Source organism: Macaca nemestrina, chromosome 13, assembly GCF_043159975.1.
Source record: "Macaca nemestrina isolate mMacNem1 chromosome 13, mMacNem.hap1, whole genome shotgun sequence".
Classification (NCBI taxonomy): domain Eukaryota; kingdom Metazoa; phylum Chordata; class Mammalia; order Primates; family Cercopithecidae; genus Macaca; species Macaca nemestrina.
Window position 1 is genome coordinate 47,136,901 of NC_092137.1, and position 18,974 is coordinate 47,155,874.

Sequence of the window (18,974 nt, forward strand, 5' to 3'; positions counted from 1 at the left end):
TTTTCCCTTCCTTCCGCCTAGACCTGGCAGCAGCTATTCTTTGCCCTGGGCCCAGAATGAGCTTGGTCCATGCACATTGAACCAGGTGGGCTATATGTTTTGTGCTTGTTCTTGTAATTTTTTTAAGTTTGTAAAGCAACATGTGCTCACTGCACCAAAATCAAACAATAGAGAAGGGAGTGGATGTGTTTTCTAAGGGAGTTCCCCAGGACTTTGGCAGGTTGTTCAGGCGTATGAAAGCACTGTCCCTTTCCGTGTGTGTGTGTGTGTGTGTGTGTGTGTGTGTGTGTGTGCGCGCGCTCCACCTTTCCAGCTGGATGCCAAGTTGGAGAGGCAGCAAAGGCACCTTAGAAAGCCCAGCCTGCTGTTTGCCGTGACCCCCATGAGGGGTTCCATCAGTAATTTTGCCTTGTTCTAGCAGCCACCTGGTATCTGCAGGGCTAGGGGAGGACAGGAGTCAGACTGTTGTCACAAATCTGGGGTTCCGGGGCCACGGTCACCCGACAGTGAATCCCGTTCTGAGAGCCTCCTGGTGCTCTGTGTCATGCTTTGGGGCCCAGGGTAACCTCTGAGGCCCATTCCAGCCTCTCTGAATGCACAGCCTTTGTCCACTCTTAGCACCACCTCCTCAACCTTCCCCACTTCCATCCCCCACCTCACTAGAAAGGAAAGAGCCCGGCACCTGGACGACATCCTCAGTGCCACAGGAGGGAAATGTCACAGCCCTATTCTGGGCTGGGAGTGAAGAGGAATCCTCTGTTTGAAACAGAGGATTTGGGGCTGCAACAGGAGTGAACAGTTTGATGACCATTTGAACTTCACCTGACCTTGTCCCCTGATTCACCCGTTCAGCTGTTGGGATCTGCCAACTGGCTATGCTCTTCTGGGTCTTTGACCGGTAACCTTTCATACACAGTTAGCGGTACTGGCCCTGGAATGGGGACATCTGGCCAGGGCCATATGCACTAGTATCTGTTTAGGCTCCATTCAGCCATCAGTTCCATGTAGTTTCTCATTCTCTGTTTCAGCTCAAACCCAGTCTTCCCTAAATATTTTTTGAACACTTACTGTATGGAAAACACTTGGCCAAGCTCTATTGTGAACAGAGCTGATGACCAGGCACTTGGTAGGCAGCTGGCACTTTGTAAAGACTTGGCAAATTGAGTCCCAGGAGTTCTGGAGTTCACATGGTCAGGAAAAGAAAATGTAACCGTGCTGGGTCAAGAGACAAGTGTTGTCTTTCTCAGAGGTCTCAGGGTGAAAAGAAAGTCTGAACCCCTTTGTGCCTGCCATAAGCCTGCCTCTCCCTTTACGTAAGTGACGGCCTGGAAAGGTAGGCATCTTCCAGGCTCTCTTTTTCCTGTTGGAACCTAGGGATTTATTTATTCAGTGATCATTTCTTGAGCACCTTCTATGCACCACACGTTGTGCTGGTACTGGGATAATGAAGCCTACCTCCCTCACCAACCTCATGGGAAGCTGCACGGACTGAGTGAGGCAAAGGAAGGGCTCTGTGAAACGTGCAGCACTGCCTGCTGCCGCCTAGGGGCCTGGGGAGCTTGCCAGCCCCTTGAACATCCCACCTAGAGGCTCCCCTAAGGTGAGCCGTGTCCTTGACCCATCATCACACCCACATCTCTCTGTTACTGGCCAACCAGGCTTTCCTTGACTTGGAATAAATGGCTTCCTGGCTTCTCCCCACGCAGGCTGTTTCTGGGCCAGGGTTTGTTTGAGGCCCTGTTTGGATATTGTTAAAAGTGGGCAGCTTTGCTCAGAAAGGTCAGCATGAGAGACGAGAACAAAGAGATCTTTCAAGCTGGCCTCTGGCAGGGCAGCCAGGAATGGCTCGGAAAAGCCCCAGCTCCACCTGGCACTGGCAGCTTCAGAGCTGTGACGTGATTGCTCAGGCTCATGGCCATCTGCAGAGCCCTGGAGAAGCCCCGTCGTGTGCCTTCTCATTTCTCAGAGGGGTAAGCTGAGGCAGAGGGGCATTCCCAGGTCAGTGTTAGCTGGGACCCCGGAGCTCTCCCTGTACAGCCCTGGATACTGGGATCTCTGTTTTTTGTTTTTTTTTTTTTCTTGAAGGGCATTCAATAAAAATTGGGATTTACCCAAAACATCCCTGAAGGTGATTATTTGGTTTGCTAAAGAATTCCTGGGAGCTTATATACCAGAATCCCTTACAGATTTGAAAGTAATAAAAAGACACAACTTTTAGATACAGAATCCTAAAATGCATAAGATGCAATGCTGATGTGCTGATTCCTTGAGAGTGTGTGTGTGTGTGTGTGTGTGTGTGTGTGTGTGTGTGTGTGTGTTGGGGGGGAGTCTGCGTTTCTCCCAAGCTTCCAGGTAATGCCAGTCTGCTGGTGCAAGAGTGTTGATGATGTAAAGGCTAAAGGCTGAGCTCATTCGGCAATGCAGAGAGAGGACAGTCCTTGCGGTGGAGTGGGAAGAAGGGGCCACAGTCATTCTTGGCTTTGGCCTTTTGGTAGCAGGTCCCGGGACCTGCCAGCCTCCTCTGGGCCACAGGGCCCTAGGCAGCCCGGGAGTCCAGCTCTCTTCAGCCTGCTGCTGTTGGGCCCAGCTGCCAGGGTTGTCTTAGACTCATATCCCAGAATCGGCCAGTTCTTTTCTCTTCCGGGAGCTCATGAGGTCTGTCCTTTTACTCAGTTTACTGCAGTCTGTCTTTTCCCTGTCTTCTGTTGGTGGCTGGTGCTGGGCTGTCCCCTAAGCTGGCCTGGCCTATGGGACCCTTCAGCTTTGCGACCACCTTCCTCCTGCCAGCCCCCAGCCCCACAGAGGACAGAAGAACAGGCTTCCTGGTAGATAAACCAGGCCCAAGGACAGGCCCGGGCCCCCCACAGGAAGCTTCTTTGGTTCCACTGGGGCCTCTGTCTCGGGAAATAACCCAGAGCTGGGGAGCAGGCCATAGGCCCAGAGGTTGGGACTACAGGCACGGGCACCACCACAACCCAGCTAATTTTTGTAGTTTTAGTAGAGATGGGGTTTTTACCATGTTGGCCAGGCTTGTCTTGAACTACTGACCTCAACTGATCTGCCAGCCTCAGCCTCCCAAAGTGCTGGGATTATAGGCATGAGCCATCACACCTGGCCCACCCCAGAGTCCTTAATTCAGCAGGTCTGGGTGGGGGGTCTCAGAATTTGCATTTCTAACAAGTCCCTGGGATACGGATGCTACTAGTCCAAGTACCACATTTTGAGGCCCTCTTGTCTGAATTATCATTTCTGTCCAGGTGTGGTAGTGGCTCATGCCTGTAATCCCAGCACTTTGGGAGGCTGAAGTGGGAGGATCACTTTAGTCCAGGAGTTCAAGACCAGGCTGGGCAACATAGCGAGACCTCATCTCTGCAAATACATAAAATAAATTATCATTTCTTGGAGTGTGGGACGAGTACTTCTAGTGACACACAATGTGGTTTTAAGTGATGTGCACACTAACTTTTAAAAAATACTTCTGTTATTATTAAGGGAAGGTGAGTTATCTACTCACCTTAAAAGAAGAAGAAAGATATAAGGAAAAGTATGACATAAATAATAGTACTGGTGATAGACAGCTAGTAGTAAACATGGTGAATGAGGTATGCAGTCTACAGAAGTCTGGGAGACACTGAGCTAAGTGAAGTCCTCATTTTACAGACCATACCCAGACTTGATGGTCTCTAAGGAGGCTGAGGCTCCCTGTCCTGCTTGCCACTCCCAGGTCTTCAGAGCACTTGGCAGGCTAGGGAAGGTCATCGTAACTCTGATCCTACCCCAAGAGTCTCCATTCTCAACTCTGAAGACAAGGGTCTGTGTTGGTAATGTTGGTAGTTTGCACGGTTTTTGCTTGCATGTCCTGAGGCCAGAGCTTTCCAGAAGGTGAGGGATTTGATCTGCAAATGTGTCCTTTCATGGCTGTCAGGCCCCAAAGCCCCCAGGAGCCTGTTTTGTGCATGAAATTGAAGCAGGGGCTTATGTAACTTTCCTGGCTGCCAGTTTGGGCTGTTCACCCTCTGTAATCTTAATTTTTCTAAATTCGCTGTCCAGCAGCCTCTGCTTTCCCTCGTGTGGTGTGATCCAGGGAACCCCCTGAGCGGATGAGCAGGGCAGCCCTCACACTTTCCTGAGCATGTGCTACGTGGCAGGAGCTGCTGGGCAGAGCTTTAGGAACGTGGGAGTGATGTGCCTGGCCCTCAGGAGGCCACAGTGTGCAGTGGTCAGACCTGCAGGTGGAAAATGACCTTGAGAGGTTTTACTTGCTTCACAAGAGGAATTAACAGTCAGGGCAACATGGGGAGGGGTCTGGGGAGGCTTCGTGGAGGAGGTGACATTGGAACTTGCTTTTGAAGGATGAAGTGGGGAAAGGCTGTGTAAGGCAGTGGAAGAAGCCAGTGCCCAGACTTGATATAGGGGATTGCGGTCGTTCAGACAGGACTTGCTCGAGTGCTGGGGGCTGAGGTGGGAGAAAGGTGAGGGGCAGACCCTACAGCCTCAGACGCTATGCTGAGGACCTAGACTGGATTCTGTGAGCCCTGGGACCACTATAGGGCTGGATTTGAGAGAATCCAGGTGACCTTCCTGCATCCACTAGACCCCCAAGGCGCAGTGGGAGCAGTTTTTCACATTGCAGGCCACAACCTGTTAGTGGGAATGCAAGATCTATTTAGTGGGCTGCAGCCAGCATGTTACAAAACGAGGGTAGAGGGAGAAGGAAAATGGAAAACCTCAGTGTTGATTGCACATCGGAGAGATGGGTATTGTGTCGAGAAACTTCGGTTTTATGTCAGGGAAGTATGTGTGGATACTGGGTTGCAATGTGAGATGTATTTCTCACTATGGCTCACACTTTTAAAAGCTTTAAAACTATTTCAAGGCACAGAAGGCTGATTGGAAGTGGTGAGATTGGCTGGTGTGGTCATCAAGGCTCAAGGTGAGGCAGGCCAGCCTGGGGTCATGGTAGTAGGGACAGAGAGGGGAGGATGGAATCCAGCATTGACCAGATACAGCAAGTGAAGCTGGAAAATTTGAGGCTGACTCAGGTCAGAAAGTCACCAGCCCAAGGCTCCTGGGCCAAGGTCACACCTTGTTTGAGATACTCAATCTTGGTACCCCTTTGGTGGTAAACTGGAAGCCCAAGTTGCTGGGGGGAAAGAGGGGAAGGGACTAGGGGAAAAGGGATCCTCCTTCCTTTTTGTTGATGTCCTGGGCCTCTAAAGTCCTGGTGTTACAACTCTAACTTTTCACTCCAGTTGTCGAATGTGTTCAAATAAAACTCTAGCAGGCAGCTCCTCCTGGGATCTGCTGGTATGCTGAGAGCATCCTTCTTTGTGAGCTAGGTTGGTAACAACTCTACTTCTGCCGTCCTCCCACCAGGAACATCGTGAAGGGCATGAGAGAGCTCCGGGAGGTGCTGCGGACTGTGGAGACCAAAGCAACTCAGAACTTCAAAGTGGTAATGTGGGGTGCTGGCGGTGCTGGCTTATTCAGGAGTCAGTTTTGGTGGGAGACAACAGAAGTCCTTGCAGGGAACCTCTGAAGCAGGGGTGGCAGTAGGTCTCCTGCCTGCTCATGGCAGAGGTTGGTAATCAATCTCAGCATCCTTTCCCACGCAGCCAGGGATGTGCAGCCTCCTTCTCCCTGTAGCACCGCAGATAGCCCCTGATGTTAAATCAGATTTCAGATCTACTGCCAGCCCTTCCCTGGGCAAACTGTGTTGACAAACTTGCTACCACCACTAGCAAGGTGCTATGTGAACTTTTAGGGATTTGTTTGCAATCCTAATAAATAACAGTGACCCTGCTTGCCTGCCCCAACACAGGCCTGCCCTCCTAGGCCTTAGTTCGTCCAAACCAGAGCCACAGCTGCTTCTCATGCTCTAATTCTCAGTCAAATAATCAGAAAGGCACCTGGGAGAGAGAGCTGCTGTGCCTGTGGCATTATGCTCTTCCCAACACTGCAAGGGCCTGCTGAATACTCAGAGTGGGGCTGGGCTCCAAGGGGTCAGGAGAGGGAGAAAATACTCCTCTTGTCTGGGAGAGGAGAGAAGAGAAAAGATGAGGTAGGAGCCGTCTGAGGCCAGCAGAGGGGTGGGAGCCCCAGTGTTGGAGGGACTGAAGGAGCAAGGGGGCTCCCTTGGGAGTGGGGTTGGGGGGCCTACCCAAAGGGCCGCACATTGCAAGGGGGGCAGATTTAGCTGGGTGATGGGCAGAGGGCATTCTAGGTCATGCTGGGCTAGAGCTGACAACTGTGTCTGGGTCTGAGTGCTTCCCTCTCTGCCAGATGGCGGCCAAGCACCTGGCGGGGGTCCTGCTGCACTCCCTGAGTGAGGAGTGCTACTGGAGCCCCCTGTCCCACCCTCTGCCCGAATTCATGGGCAAGGAGGAGAATTCTTTCGCCACGCAGGCCCTGCGGAAACCTCACCTCTATGAAGGAGACAAGTAAGTTCTGCCTGCCCTGCTGCACCTCACCAGTCTCACATCTCGCGCAGGGTTCTGTCCCCACTGGTGGCTTTCTCTTCGCCCCATGCTCTCCTCCAGTCTCCACTCAGCACACTGCCAGGCAGCCTCCTCAGTCTCAGCAGGAGCCAGATCAGCTAGAGAAGGCAGGTGTTGGGGTCCAGGTTGTGGAGATAATCCTATAAGGCACTCGGAGGCCAAAGAAATCATTTGGAGGTGACCTGTCTTCCCAGTAGTCCTGTCTGATACACCTCTCTCACTTGTGCCGTTCCTCGAAGGTGGGGTCGCTCGTTGCCCCAGCCATTCCCTGCGGTGCTGGTGCTGGGAGGAAAGTTTGCTCCCCAGGAGCGTCCGTACTATTCCAGCCCAGCGGCCGCCGCCCACCGCGGCCTTTCAGATCCAAAACTCTGAGGCATATGGTATCCGGTGCCCATGAATTATGCAGGAAGGGGTCACCTTACCGGGCTGGTGCTGACTCCAGGGCAGAAGGCTGGCATGGTGGGTCAGTGGTGCTGTCTGGGGAGGTGCGTGCTCTAGCCAGGCCTGTCATTTGTGTCTTTCAGCCTCTACTGTCCCAAGGACAACATCGAGGAAGCCCTCCTGCTCCTCCTCATCAGCGAGTCCATGGTAAGCTCCAGGATGTCCTTCAGCGGCCTGTGGCCCTCTGACCCTGTGGGGAAGGGCTGTGGGGCCCAGGTACAGGCCATCCGTGACCTACCCAAACTCTGTCGCCCAGGGATACTCCTAAAGTAGATGCTTCTTGGCCCTGGGCCCCCATACGGCAAGTCTTGCTCATTAGGTTTGGGATTGGCTATAGAAGGCTTCATTTGGAGGCCTGCATTCTGCTGCCGAACAAGTAGAGACTGAGTGCCTGGAGCCACACCCACCTCTTTTGGGATTAAAAAAATGATCATCAACAAGGTCACAGTAAAATGTTACATAGCTGTGTGCTGGGTGCCGTGACAGATACGAGAACATGGCAGGTAGGGAATGGAAGGAATGTGCACTTTGGAGTCAGAAAGCCTGGAATCAGGTTCCAGTTCTGCGTGTTAGCTGAGAGCTGGGGCACATCACTTATTTTCTCTGAGCCTCCGTTTTCTCCCCTGTAAGATAACAGTACTCACAAAGGTAAGCGTGGAAGGAGTTCATTTATTCACGCAACAGCTATTTATTGAGCATCTACTTTGTGCCAGGCCCTACTCTAGATGCCAGAGATGCCGCAGCAAACAAATGGAGAAAAGTCCTTTCCCTCATGAGCTTACATTCTAGTGAAGAGAAGCAGGCAGTAAATAATTAATCAAAAACTACAATATGCAGGGTGTCCACGCATGAGTGCTGTGGGAAAAGAACACAGAGCAGAAGACGAATTGTGCTAGACAAAGCACACGTGAAGTTGGCTGTTTAGACTTTTCTATAGGACCCATTGCTCATGTCCTAGGCAGGAAGATGAGGCAAACGCACCCATGTGGATGCACGCACACACTCATGCATGTGCACATATGGTGGCCATGGTACCAAGGAATGTTTGCCCAGGGCTAAGCACTTTGGAGGCTCAGCGTAAGGAGAGTGCAGTGTGGCTGTGTGGTTGAGGTGGTGGTAAGATGAAGGATGGACTGGACTTGTCCAAAGAGGGCACAGGAAGAGTGGGACAGGAGCAGCAGAAGCCAAGCACAGAGAAGTCATCTACACGGTCAGGTCCAAGTCCTCCGACCAAGGGGCCCATCAGAGCTGGTGAGCTGGGAACCACCGGGTTGAGAAATTGGTTTTTTAAAAAACAATGCATCTGAGAGCAGTGTATGGATGTGGAGGTTGAGAAACCAAGACCCCATGAGCAGGATCCCTGAACAGCCAGAAATGAATGTTCCCTTGGATGTCTGGGACCTTGCGATGCCAGGGCTTGCTTAGATAGCGTTGGTAATCAGATTACCTCTGGTGCCTCAGGCCTCCCAGCAAATGGGAGCAGGCACTGGGCTGTGGGACAGAGGGATTGCATCCTGCCTCAGCTGGGGCTGGTCCGTGTTGGATCTGAGAGTTTCTGTGTAGGGTGTGGATATTTGGATGGGAGTGCCAGCTGGCCAGGGTGTTGTCCTAAAATGTTTGCCTGTGAGGTGGGTAAGTGGTTGCCCAGGGGAGGGGCCATCTCACTGGTTAGCAGCTGTGGAGATAAGAGGCACCGTGTGCCACATCTGATTTTCATGGGAGAACAGTGTGCTTTTTACTTTTAAAAATGGGCCCTTACTCTGACCACAGACTGAATCCTGTACAGACCAGTACTCCCATCCCCTCTCCGCCATTTTACCACATCCACCCTCCAGTGAGACTGCACTGGAATCACCTGTCTGGAAACATGGGTTTTTTTGTGGGTTTTTTTTGGTTTTGTTTTGTTTTGAGACAGAGTCTCCCTCTATTGTTTAGGCTGGAGTGCAGTGGCGCAATCCTGGCTCACTACAACCTCTGCCTCCCAGGTTCAAGTGATTCTTCTGTCTCAGCCTCCCGAGTAGCTCAGATTACAGGTGTTCGCCACCACGCCTGGCTGATTTTTATATTTTTAGTAGAGACGGGGTTTCACCATGTTGACCAGGCCGGTCTCGATCTCTTGACCTCAGGTGATCCACCCGCCTCAGCTCCCAAAGTACTGGGATTACAGGCGTGAGCCACTGCACCCAGCCTAAACACCGGTTGTTTTGTAGCCTTTGTGTACTGAGGCTTCCAGTGCAGTTTACAGGTAGGTGGTGAAAGGCTGAAAACAGGGTCATCTGTTAGGTCCTTTCTCAGCCAGGGAGGTTCCAAGCTGATTAGGTGAGCGTTATGTTCACCTAATTGAAATTGCCTAATTTTCAATTGTTTATGACCTACAAAAACAACAGTTTCATAAAAGTTCACTCTAATACTATATGTTCCCATCTTACAGATGACGAAAGTGAGGTCCAGGACAGGTATGGCTGTTGGTCAAGGTCGTATACCAATAAGCCTTGAAGCCATGACTCAAACATGTCCTTCTCCCTCAGCAGTTTCCAAGCCCCAGGATGCAGGGCTCCTGGACTTCCATCCTGGTGCTTCCCTTGTCCACTACTCTGATCCCTGGTCTTCTCAAGTGTAAAAGGCCAGGGAGGTGACTTTGGGGATCAGAGGGCTTTGTAAAAGGGACAAGCCTGTCAGGGTAAGGATGGTCATAATTTTTCTCCTGGTAGGGAGCGAGGCTGGGCTTTGTCTTCCCAAGTCATTTTCTGTAGCCTCTGCTTGATCGAAGTCCTCAGGACAGAGTTCAGATGCCTTTCAGTTAAGGCTGTCCACCCACTCCCAAACCCTCCAAGCAGAGAATGGCCTTTCACAGAAACATGGCCCATGCTTGGAGCCAGGTGGGTTTTCCTGAGTATGCGTTCTCTTTCAAGCAGCTCTTTCCCTTTTGCACGACAGTGTGGCTGGCAGCCTGCCTCAGAGACTAGGGGTTAGAGGGTGGGTGAGTCTGGGTTGGCTGGCCAGGCGGTGTCCTGGGAGATTCCCTGTGGCGCAGGAAACAGGCACTGCCCAGACACTGTTTGCACTGAGGCTGGGAGGAGGCGCCTCTTGTGGGGCTGGCTGGTTTGTTTCCCCTTACACCCAGCCTGTTAGACATTCAGAAACTTGAGGGATTTGGGGGAGAGTGTTGGCAATGTGCTTAGCTTTAGTGTTTCGTCTGCGGTGACCTTTTCCCCGGGTGCTGGATCTGGCCTCTGTGGCCGGGAATGGTTTCTCCGAGTGGCCAGACCTGCCATTTCTCCTGCCTTTGTTTTAAATTCTCCTTCCTTCCAGTCTCATTCTTGAACAGTGAGAGGACTAGGGTATGGGTTCCACTCTACCAGCTTCCCAAGCTCCTGCCCTGATACCACTCAGCTGAACCCCAAGCCTCCATGCACCTGTAGGGTTTTCCTCATCCCCCTTTGATATTGTCTGGGTTTGGCTGCAAATGATGGGCTTGGAGAGAAACCTCTAGAACAGCAGCTGTTGGCCTTGGCTGCTATTTAGGTTCTCCTAATACCTGCAGAATGTGTTATGCTGCAGTGAAAGCTTTTCCCGCAGAGCCAACCCAGGAGGCATCATCATCATTGCTTCCACCTCCAGGACATCCAGAGCAGCTGCTGCAGGAAACAGTGTTTGCAGTGTTTGCAGGCTTCCTTATTTTGTGGTTTGGAACTCAGAGGATTGGCTGTGTGGTATGGGGCTGCTACCTTGGATATGGTTTTTATTACAAGCTGACTATGTGCGATCAGAATGAATGAGGGAGACCTTGTCTTTCCAGAGGTAAATAGAAACCTTACTAATGCTTTCACAGGAATGGAAGGAGGATATGAAATATAACTGGTTGAAGATGATTTGTGTTTTAGACCTAGTTTTGAGTCTTTGGGGCCAAAATGGCATTTAAAAATCCACCTACTTATCATTGATTCATTCATATGTCCATTATCTACACACTTTCCCATTTATCCTTCTGGCCATCTACCCTCCCATCATTTCTCCATCCACCCATCCTCCTACCCACCATTCATTCATCCACTTATTAATCCATTCATCCACCATCCATCCATCCACCCATTAATCCATTCATCCACCATCCATCCATCCACCCATTCATTCATCCATCTACTCACCCACCACCAACCATGCATCCCCCTACCCATTCATCCATTTATCCATCCACCTCCCATTCATCCAACCACCCTTTCATCCATCCATCTACCCACCATTCATGTATCCACCTATTCATCCACCTATCATTCATCCATCCACCCATCATTCCATCCATCCCCCATTCATCCATCCAGCCACCTACCAACCCTGCATCCACCTACCATTCATCTGTCTATCCATCCACCATGTATCCATCCATTCATTTACTCATCTATCCATCCACCTACCATCCATCCATCTAATCTTGTTCGAGCAGCTACAGCATGCAGGACCATGCTCAGCATTGTAAAGACAATGATTAATTGTTCAATCATAGTTCCTGTCCCAGATGGACTCCCGTCTACTGCAGTTTGTTCCCAGGGATGTGGAGGAAATCCTGGTCCCCAAATCAGAAGGAATGATCCCAGTCTGCTGAACCTCAAATGTAAATTCTTGTTTTTGAAAGAACTGTGTATCAAACCAGCCTGATTTTCTGAAACAGTTGGGGAACTAGGAGATACAGGAATCTTTATTATTTCTAAAATACTGATCTGGGACATAAAAATATGTGCTAAAGTAAACTGAACCCTTGGATCCCTGTTTCTTTTCGCTAGCGAACAAGTTGCTGCTCTTAGAAATGGAAAGGGTACAGAGCCCTGGTGTTGAGAGAGTGGGGTGGATAGGTAAGTCTCTGAGTCCTGGGACTCTGCAGATTAACAGACTTTGTGCCATGCCCAATGCTGGGCATCTGGCTATTTGAATCTTGAATTTACCATTCACAATCTATGTGGCCTGGGTGAGCTTCTTACCACCCTGAGCCTCGGTTTTCTCATCTGTAAAATGGAGCTAATAAGGTCTCTCTTGTATGACTTTGGTGGATTAAATAAGAAAATGAACATGAAGGTGCCTGGTACATTTTGGTTCTTCAATATGTGCTCATTTTGTCCTGATAAATACTTGATCCTGACTTAGTCATTTTTGAAAACATTTATGTTCAGGTCTGATTGGGAGATAAATTGGATTAAGGATGCCATTCAGTTAAAAAAACAAAACAAAACAAAACAAAACAAAAAGTGCTTCCTGGGCTTGATTCCATCAGGGATTCAGCAGATGAGCACAGATTGTTTCAGCTTTTGGGATCTGGTTTGCTCCAACACAAGGCCCTGCTCTGCTAAAGGCTGAAGCGGTGAAGGGTTTGATAACACTGCCAGCTTAGAGCCCTTGGTTCAGTGGAGGTGGGAGAGCCTCTCTCTAACTGGCGGAAAGAGCTGTTTTTTCTGCTGCAGGAGCCTGATGCAGCAGGAGCTTGGAGGCTGGCATGGGCCTGGCCTGGGTCGCTGGGTGGATGGGACATGTCACAGAGCATGTTATTTCTTGGCTCTGTGGACTGGCAGCTCAAGAGCCAGTGGTAATTATGTCTGCTGATGGGGACGACAGTACAGGGGGAGCATGACAGTGTCCTCCAGGGAAAGGGCGGGTGCTGGGTACAGATGCTGCCAGGAGACTTGTTTCCGGGGTAATTTTGCAGAGGGTAGGGGTGGCAGCAGCAGGCCCTGAGCCTTGTCCCTTGGCCAATGGAGAGCCTGTTTTTGAGAATGGGGTTGATCAGGGCCTTGCTTGGACTTGTTGCCCAAGGAGCATGTTCTTTGCAGAGAAGCAGCACCCAGGGCCTGATGGGGGAAGCCTGACCTTGTGTTTTGCTTCAGTTCTTTTATAAGCAGAGCCAGCCCAGGGTCTCTCACGGCATGGATGAGGCTATTGGACACTTCCTCGGAGGTACCTGGAGGCAGGGAAGGAGCCAGAAGTGAAGTCAGAATGTCTAGGCTGTAATTTAGGTCCCAACCCCCTGTCTCGTGTGCATTGGAAAGCTTACCTGGCCTCCTATCTGTAAAGTCTTCCCACCTGTAGAGTAGGCTGAGAGTACACAGAAGATTGTTGTGAGCGTTTTGAGATGCCGTACAGAGGTACAGAGCGTGCTCCACATGGTAGTTCCCTTTCCTTCTCTTAGACTGGAGCCCTGTTTATGACCAGAGTTAGAGAGGAGAAACAGGGCTGGGCAGAAGGAGAGGTTAGTGCTGCCTGTGGTGCTACAGCCACCAAAGGATCAGGACTGGTCTTGTATCTTACTAGGTTGGAAAAAGCTGGCAGAGGAGCCCCAGGCGTCTAGAGCTCAGGCAAGCCGCAGCGGTCCCAAACTGGCCGACTGAGGGAACGGGGGGTGGTTCAGCCTCAGCTCCCTGGGACCTTGCGCAAGGTAGTTCACCTTCTGGGGCTCAGTGTCCTTATCTGCAGAGGGTGGGGGGCAGTCAGTGATTTCATCCCTGCCCCACCATGGGGTTACTGTGAGGCCAGATGAGATGGTGGATGTGACAATTCAGCTTCTAAAAGAGTAATGTGGGCCAGGAGCAGTGGCTCAAGCCTGTAATCCCAGCACTTTGGGAGGCCGAGGTGGGCAGATCACTTGAGGTCAGGAGTTCAAGACCAACCTGGCCAACATAGTGAAGCCCTGTCTCTACTAGAAATAGAAAAAAATTAGCCAGGCATGGTGGCGGGTGCCTGTAATCCCAACTACTCGGGAGGCTGAGGCAGGAAAATCGCTTGAACCCGGGAGGCGGAGGTTGCAGTGAGCCAAGACCGAGCCACTGCACTCCAGCCTAGGCAACAAAAGTAAGACTGTCTCAAAAAAAAAAAAAAAAGTAATGTGTGTCACACACATAGGGCTAGCTATTTGACCAAGAGTAGTCCTTGCCTTAGGTTTCTCATGGGCCAGCCTGCCTGAGGCCTTTCCCTAAGGTCCCGTATTTGCTTCATGGATACTTGGTCAAAGACCAGAAATGTGTTATGCTCGCAGTGCTGAGCTGTTGGGTGATGGGTGTATGGGGACTAGCGTGGTTTCTTTGGCTTCTCCTCTTCTGACCTGCCAGAGGGCTTGCAGTGAATATTCTTTAGTCTAGGAGGGGCTACCCTAGGAGAACAGCCAGGACAAAGGCTAGGAGCAGGACAACTACACAAGCGCTAGATTTAAATCCTGGGATTAAATGCATGGATTAAACAGAGCAGTGCATCCCCAGCACTGGGCAGCCTTGGGGTGGGTGTGGGGATTATGGCAGTGCACACTAGGCAGGGAGAAACCAGAGGAGAATATTCTGCCATATTCTAAGAACAGTGAGAAAGAGACGGTGAGAAGATTTAGTGTTCATGTATTACTTTAAAGGTCACAAGTGCATTCACATCTGTTATTGCATTTGATCTAGAGGATGTTCTAATGAAAGCAGGTCTGAGGCCACCTCAATGGTGGAAGGGAAAGAATGTAGCTGGGACTAGGTCAGAGCTACTGCCAGACCATGGCGGTACACCATGTGGCCTCAGGGCAATGAGCCAGGGAGGAGGGAACAGGACAGCTGGGGGTGCTGGGAGGGCACTGATGCTCCCATAGTGTCTGAGGCCCTGGCCCCTGAGCTGCACATGAATTTTATTCTGCTGTGGCTTACCCACCAGCCCCCACGCCTGCCTTTTCTCTGTCCCATTTCCCCCTACCCCGCCCTGTTGCCATGGTTACACACACAGGCACTGCCCAGCAACCACCAGGACTATTTCACTTTGGCCCTGCCCCAAAGCCATAGTAACCACTCAGCCCACTTCCACTTCTGGCTGGGGAATCACAGCCCTCTCTTGCACAGGCCCCAGTTCGCACAAGTCCGTAGGACCCCCAAGGAGCCTTCCTGGCTGTCTGCCTATTGAGGGCCTATCACCAGCCTGAGGATTTGTGCTGCCGCTGCCGCCGCTGCTGCTAGACTGATCCTCTCTTCTGTTCCTATTCTTCTGACCTAATTAACGCCCAGTTCTGAAAATTCACCCCTCCCTCTGCCAGACACAAATTCAGACACTGTTCTCTTAAAGGTCAAGGTCTAGGGTGGACAGGGGGAGGTTTCCACTCCAGGCCCAGAATCTTTCTCTCCTGAGTGTCACACCCTGCGAAGGCAGGTTGAGTCAAGTTCTGTGTGTGCGGCTGTGCCTGGGGCCAGGAGTCTAGCCGTGAGCAAGAACTGGTGAACCAGATGGGGGCATATGGGCTGCGGTATGGGCCGGGTGGGGGAAGGACAGGAGAGGCCTGACCTCTCCTGGTGAGATGAGTCAGGGATGGTGCTGTAAGAAGGTGGTCCTGAATGGAGTTTTGAGGAGCTAGAAGGTGTCCAGGTTGACAGAGGGAACTGCAGCATGACCGAAGATGGGCCATGGTGACTATAGGGACCAGCAAGGGGTTCCATGTCACTGGAGAGAAGCTGGCCAGTTAGGCAGCCCCAGAAAGGAGTTTAGACTTTATCCCGATGGCCATAGTGATGGCTCGCAGCCCACTATCCCCTGAACAAGACGGGTCTGCACGGGCAGGCAGGCGGGTCCCCAGACCCTGCATGTGTCCAGCCAGGCTGCTTCCCACCCCTGCAGACTGCCTGTCCCCACTCCCTCCCATCAGAACCTCTCACTCCCACCAGAATTCCAGGTCAGCTTCCACTCGGGGATGTGCATTCTGTACTGCTGCTCCTTCCTGTTCTCCCCACAGACAGAGCCTCTGTGCCCCATCCTCTCACTCCCGAGCCACTCCTGCCTGGTGGAGGCCGCCCCTGTGGGTCCCCACCCGGGATGGCCAGAGCTGGGGAGCTACTGGAGGTGGCAAAGTGGGGCGGTACATTGCCAGGGATAGAACAAGGGCTGTATTCCTAGTTGGCTCAGGGGACTAGCTCCTGCCAACCCTCTCCCTAGAATTTCTTCTCTCTTCCTGTTGGTGGCTGTGTGGGCGGACTTCACTGGGAAGGAGGGGGATTTCTTGGCACCTTCTTTCTCCACTCCTCTCCTTCAACCCTTTGGAGCTCCTGAGTGGCTCCTGTTCCGCAGGCTGACTCCAGAACTCAGCCTTGCCGGGATTTCCGGGCATCCCGGCACCCTCTCCTGGGCCATCTGAGTCCATGGGGGCATGGGCAGCACTCACCAACTGTGGCAACGGGGCAGCCATCAGAACCCCTGACCACCAGTCTCTCAGTGACCAAGCTGTCCCCCAGAGTGAGTCACCTCCTTGGGTCTTGGAGGTGTTTTGGCTTCCGGAGGCCTCTAGGAGGACACACTCCAGCCCTGCACTGCGGGACACACCCAGAGCCTGTGGTCTGGAGGCCTCAGGGGCTTGGGCTGCTGCCTCCAGCCCCTCACCTGGAGGAGGGGAGAGCAGTCCTGCTCAAGGGAAGCTATGAGGCCCACTTGCTGCACAGGAGGGATGGAGTGGCTCTGATGAGGGAGATCTGGGTTTTTAGGGCTGGCAGCTCCTTTTTATTCTGTTAGGAAGGCTGAGTTCTTGGTCTTGAGGTCCTGGGTATGGAAGCAGAGGAGGGCAAGTCCCATTGCACAGAAGGAGACTCAGACAGAGGGAGGGAGATGCAGGAGAGAGCCCCATTTGGCAGAGGGGAATGGGCAGGAGAAGGGAGAATGCTGGGGGCAGCCAGCAGCAGCATCTGCCCAGAGCACAGCTCTGCCCAGCTCCCGCACAGCCCTTGGAGTGGGGATGGGGATGTGACTGTTTCTGGCCCCAGAGTGTCCTCTGCCTAAATCCCTGCCCTGTGGCTGCTCGGAGGCGCCCATGACCCCTGCAGTGGGGGAGCCTCTCCCCTTCCACCCTGTCTCTTTTGCCCCCAGCCTGTGTGTTGTCCCCAGGGTATAGAGGTGGGTAGAGGGGTGGGACCACCTGCACAGACCAAAGAACAAAAGAATCCCACATCTTGATGGGGGGCTTCTGGCTTGGTGATGAGGAGCTCCCCTCTTGGAATTAGGCAGAATTTCCCACTCATACAGCACATTTCCCTCTCCTACCCCCACCCCCAGCAGCCATCTGGCAACTCTGTGAGCTACTGAAATCCTCGGCGCTGGATGCCAAGAGCGGAGTTCTTGAGTGTGGGGAAGCTCTCCCTGGGGAGGGACGGAGGAGAGTTTCCATGGTTGGAAGGAGCCTGGAGAGGGTCCAGGCTGGACACAGAGGGGAAGGGAAGGGGGGCTCTGGGAATGTCCTTGTCAAAGCTACTTGAAAGACTGAAGAGGAAGAGAAGAGGGCACTGGGGGCCACAGCCCAACCTCCCCACCAAGCGTCAAGCAGCAGAGCCACCTACCCGATCCAGGCACTTTCACATCTTAGCCGAAACTCTTGCTGTAATTGTGAGAATTGCAAACACACCAGGGACTGTTCCATAAAATGACTGGCCTGTGCTCCTCAAAAATGCCAGTGTCATGAGAGAAAGGTGGAGGGCCTCTTGCAGATGCAAGGAGATTAAAGAGACATGGCACCCAAATACAAGGTATGATCCTGGACTGGATCCTGGAATGAGAAAAAGTAACTGACTATAAAGGACAATAATAATTCTATAGAGAGAGGAACATTGAGGAAGGGTTTTCGGTTATGAGACTATTCTTGCAACTTTTCTGTAGGCTTGAAATTTTGTAGAATAACAAATTTAATACCAGAAGCTTGACCCCTCAGAACTGCTCCCTCACCTAACCTGGGCTAAAGTTGGAAGATTTTCTCTCTTGGAGAGAGCCTTTGTGGAGATGAGAAAAGGCCGTTTCTGAGAGCGTGGCCGTCTTTCTGGTCTGGGTCAGTGGCAAAAAGGTGATAGTGTCTGGGCCAGCAAGGTGGGGGCCCCTCGAAGACAGACACCTACTTATCTGCTGTCCTCACTCTTACCCAAACAATGTCCCACCCACAGGCCACTCGAGACGTGGTGCTGAGCCGGGTGCCAGAGCAGGAGGAGGACCGGGCAGTGAGCTTGCAGAATGCTGCAGCCATCTATGACCTCCTGAGCATCACGTTGGGCAGAAGGGGACAGTATGTCATGCTCTCTGAGGTACGGCCGGCCATGCAGCCCATCCTACTCCCCAGAGTCAGGCAGTCTGTAAAGGAAATCAGATGGAGCCATTTGTCCCTTCACCTGTCCCTCCCCTGCCAGGCTGCTCTGCCGCTTTGACCTTGGCAAGTTGTACAAGTCTCAGCTTCCTCACTGGTGAAATATGGGCAGTTAGAGAACCCACCTCACAAGGTTGTTGGGGAGAGTGCATGTGAAAGGCTGAGAACAGCGCCATGCACAGTAATAATAAATGTTCCCTGCTATTTTTATTGCATGTCTATGTTTTGAAAGCACTTTCACAAATCTTACTCCATTTGCTTTTTGGTATCACCCTGTGAGATCATTCACATGTTAAGGAGGTGAACTGAGAGGGTGGGAGACTTGAGCAGGGTCACACAGCATGCCAGAGGCAGGAACTGGGTTTCTGCAGGGTGTCTCCCAGGAGCCAAGTGCGGGCCTCCTGCAGCCTCCCAAAGGCAGTGACTTGGGCAGTGACTACCCTGGAAGGGTGTGGGTGGCTGGGGTGTGAGGACCCCTGGTGAGTAAGTGCTGACTATCTCCCCTCCCCAGTGCCTGGAGCGAGCCATGAAGTTTGCGTTTGGAGAATTTCACCTTTGGTACCAGGTGGCCCTCTCCATGGTGGCTTGTGGGAAGGTAAGGTCCAGGGGGTGCTAGGGGTTGTACACTCACCCTCAGGGGGCTCTGCTGAGGTGGACGGAGGGGTTTTCTGGCCAGGGGAGAGGGTGGGGACTATCCTGCAGCTGGTTTGAACCTCCAGGAGAGTGAGGGGCGTGGGGTGGGCTACACAGACACCTTGTGTGAATTCCTGTCCACATGTGAGCTATGAGTGTGCCGGTGTGCAGGTGTGAGTCTCTGGATGCTTTTCTCTGCACGTGCGTACATGCACGGGAGCACTGTAACCTCTGTGCTGAAGAGCTAATAACGTGACGGCATGTGGCGGACATGAGGTGTATCGAGGGGAGGGAAC

General features: G+C 52.2%; 1 protein-coding gene across 5 annotated transcripts in view; it reads left to right on the forward strand.

The window, feature by feature from the left end:
- Positions 1 to 18,974, forward strand: part of LOC105464975 (tetratricopeptide repeat domain 7A) — a 157,075-nt gene that overhangs the window by 69,473 nt on the left and 68,628 nt on the right. For 4 of the 5 annotated variants that reach the window (XM_071076660.1, XM_011713147.3, XM_011713149.3 and 1 more), the window contains exons 6-10: positions 5,377 to 5,455; positions 6,283 to 6,440; positions 7,022 to 7,085; positions 17,849 to 17,986; positions 18,557 to 18,640. In XM_071076660.1, the coding sequence (XP_070932761.1) occupies positions 5,377 to 5,455; positions 6,283 to 6,440; positions 7,022 to 7,085; positions 17,849 to 17,986; positions 18,557 to 18,640 (523 nt within the window). The remainder of the gene's footprint in view (positions 1 to 5,376; positions 5,456 to 6,282; positions 6,441 to 7,021; positions 7,086 to 17,848; positions 17,987 to 18,556; positions 18,641 to 18,974) is intronic. The other variant, XM_011713148.3, reaches the window with a different exon arrangement.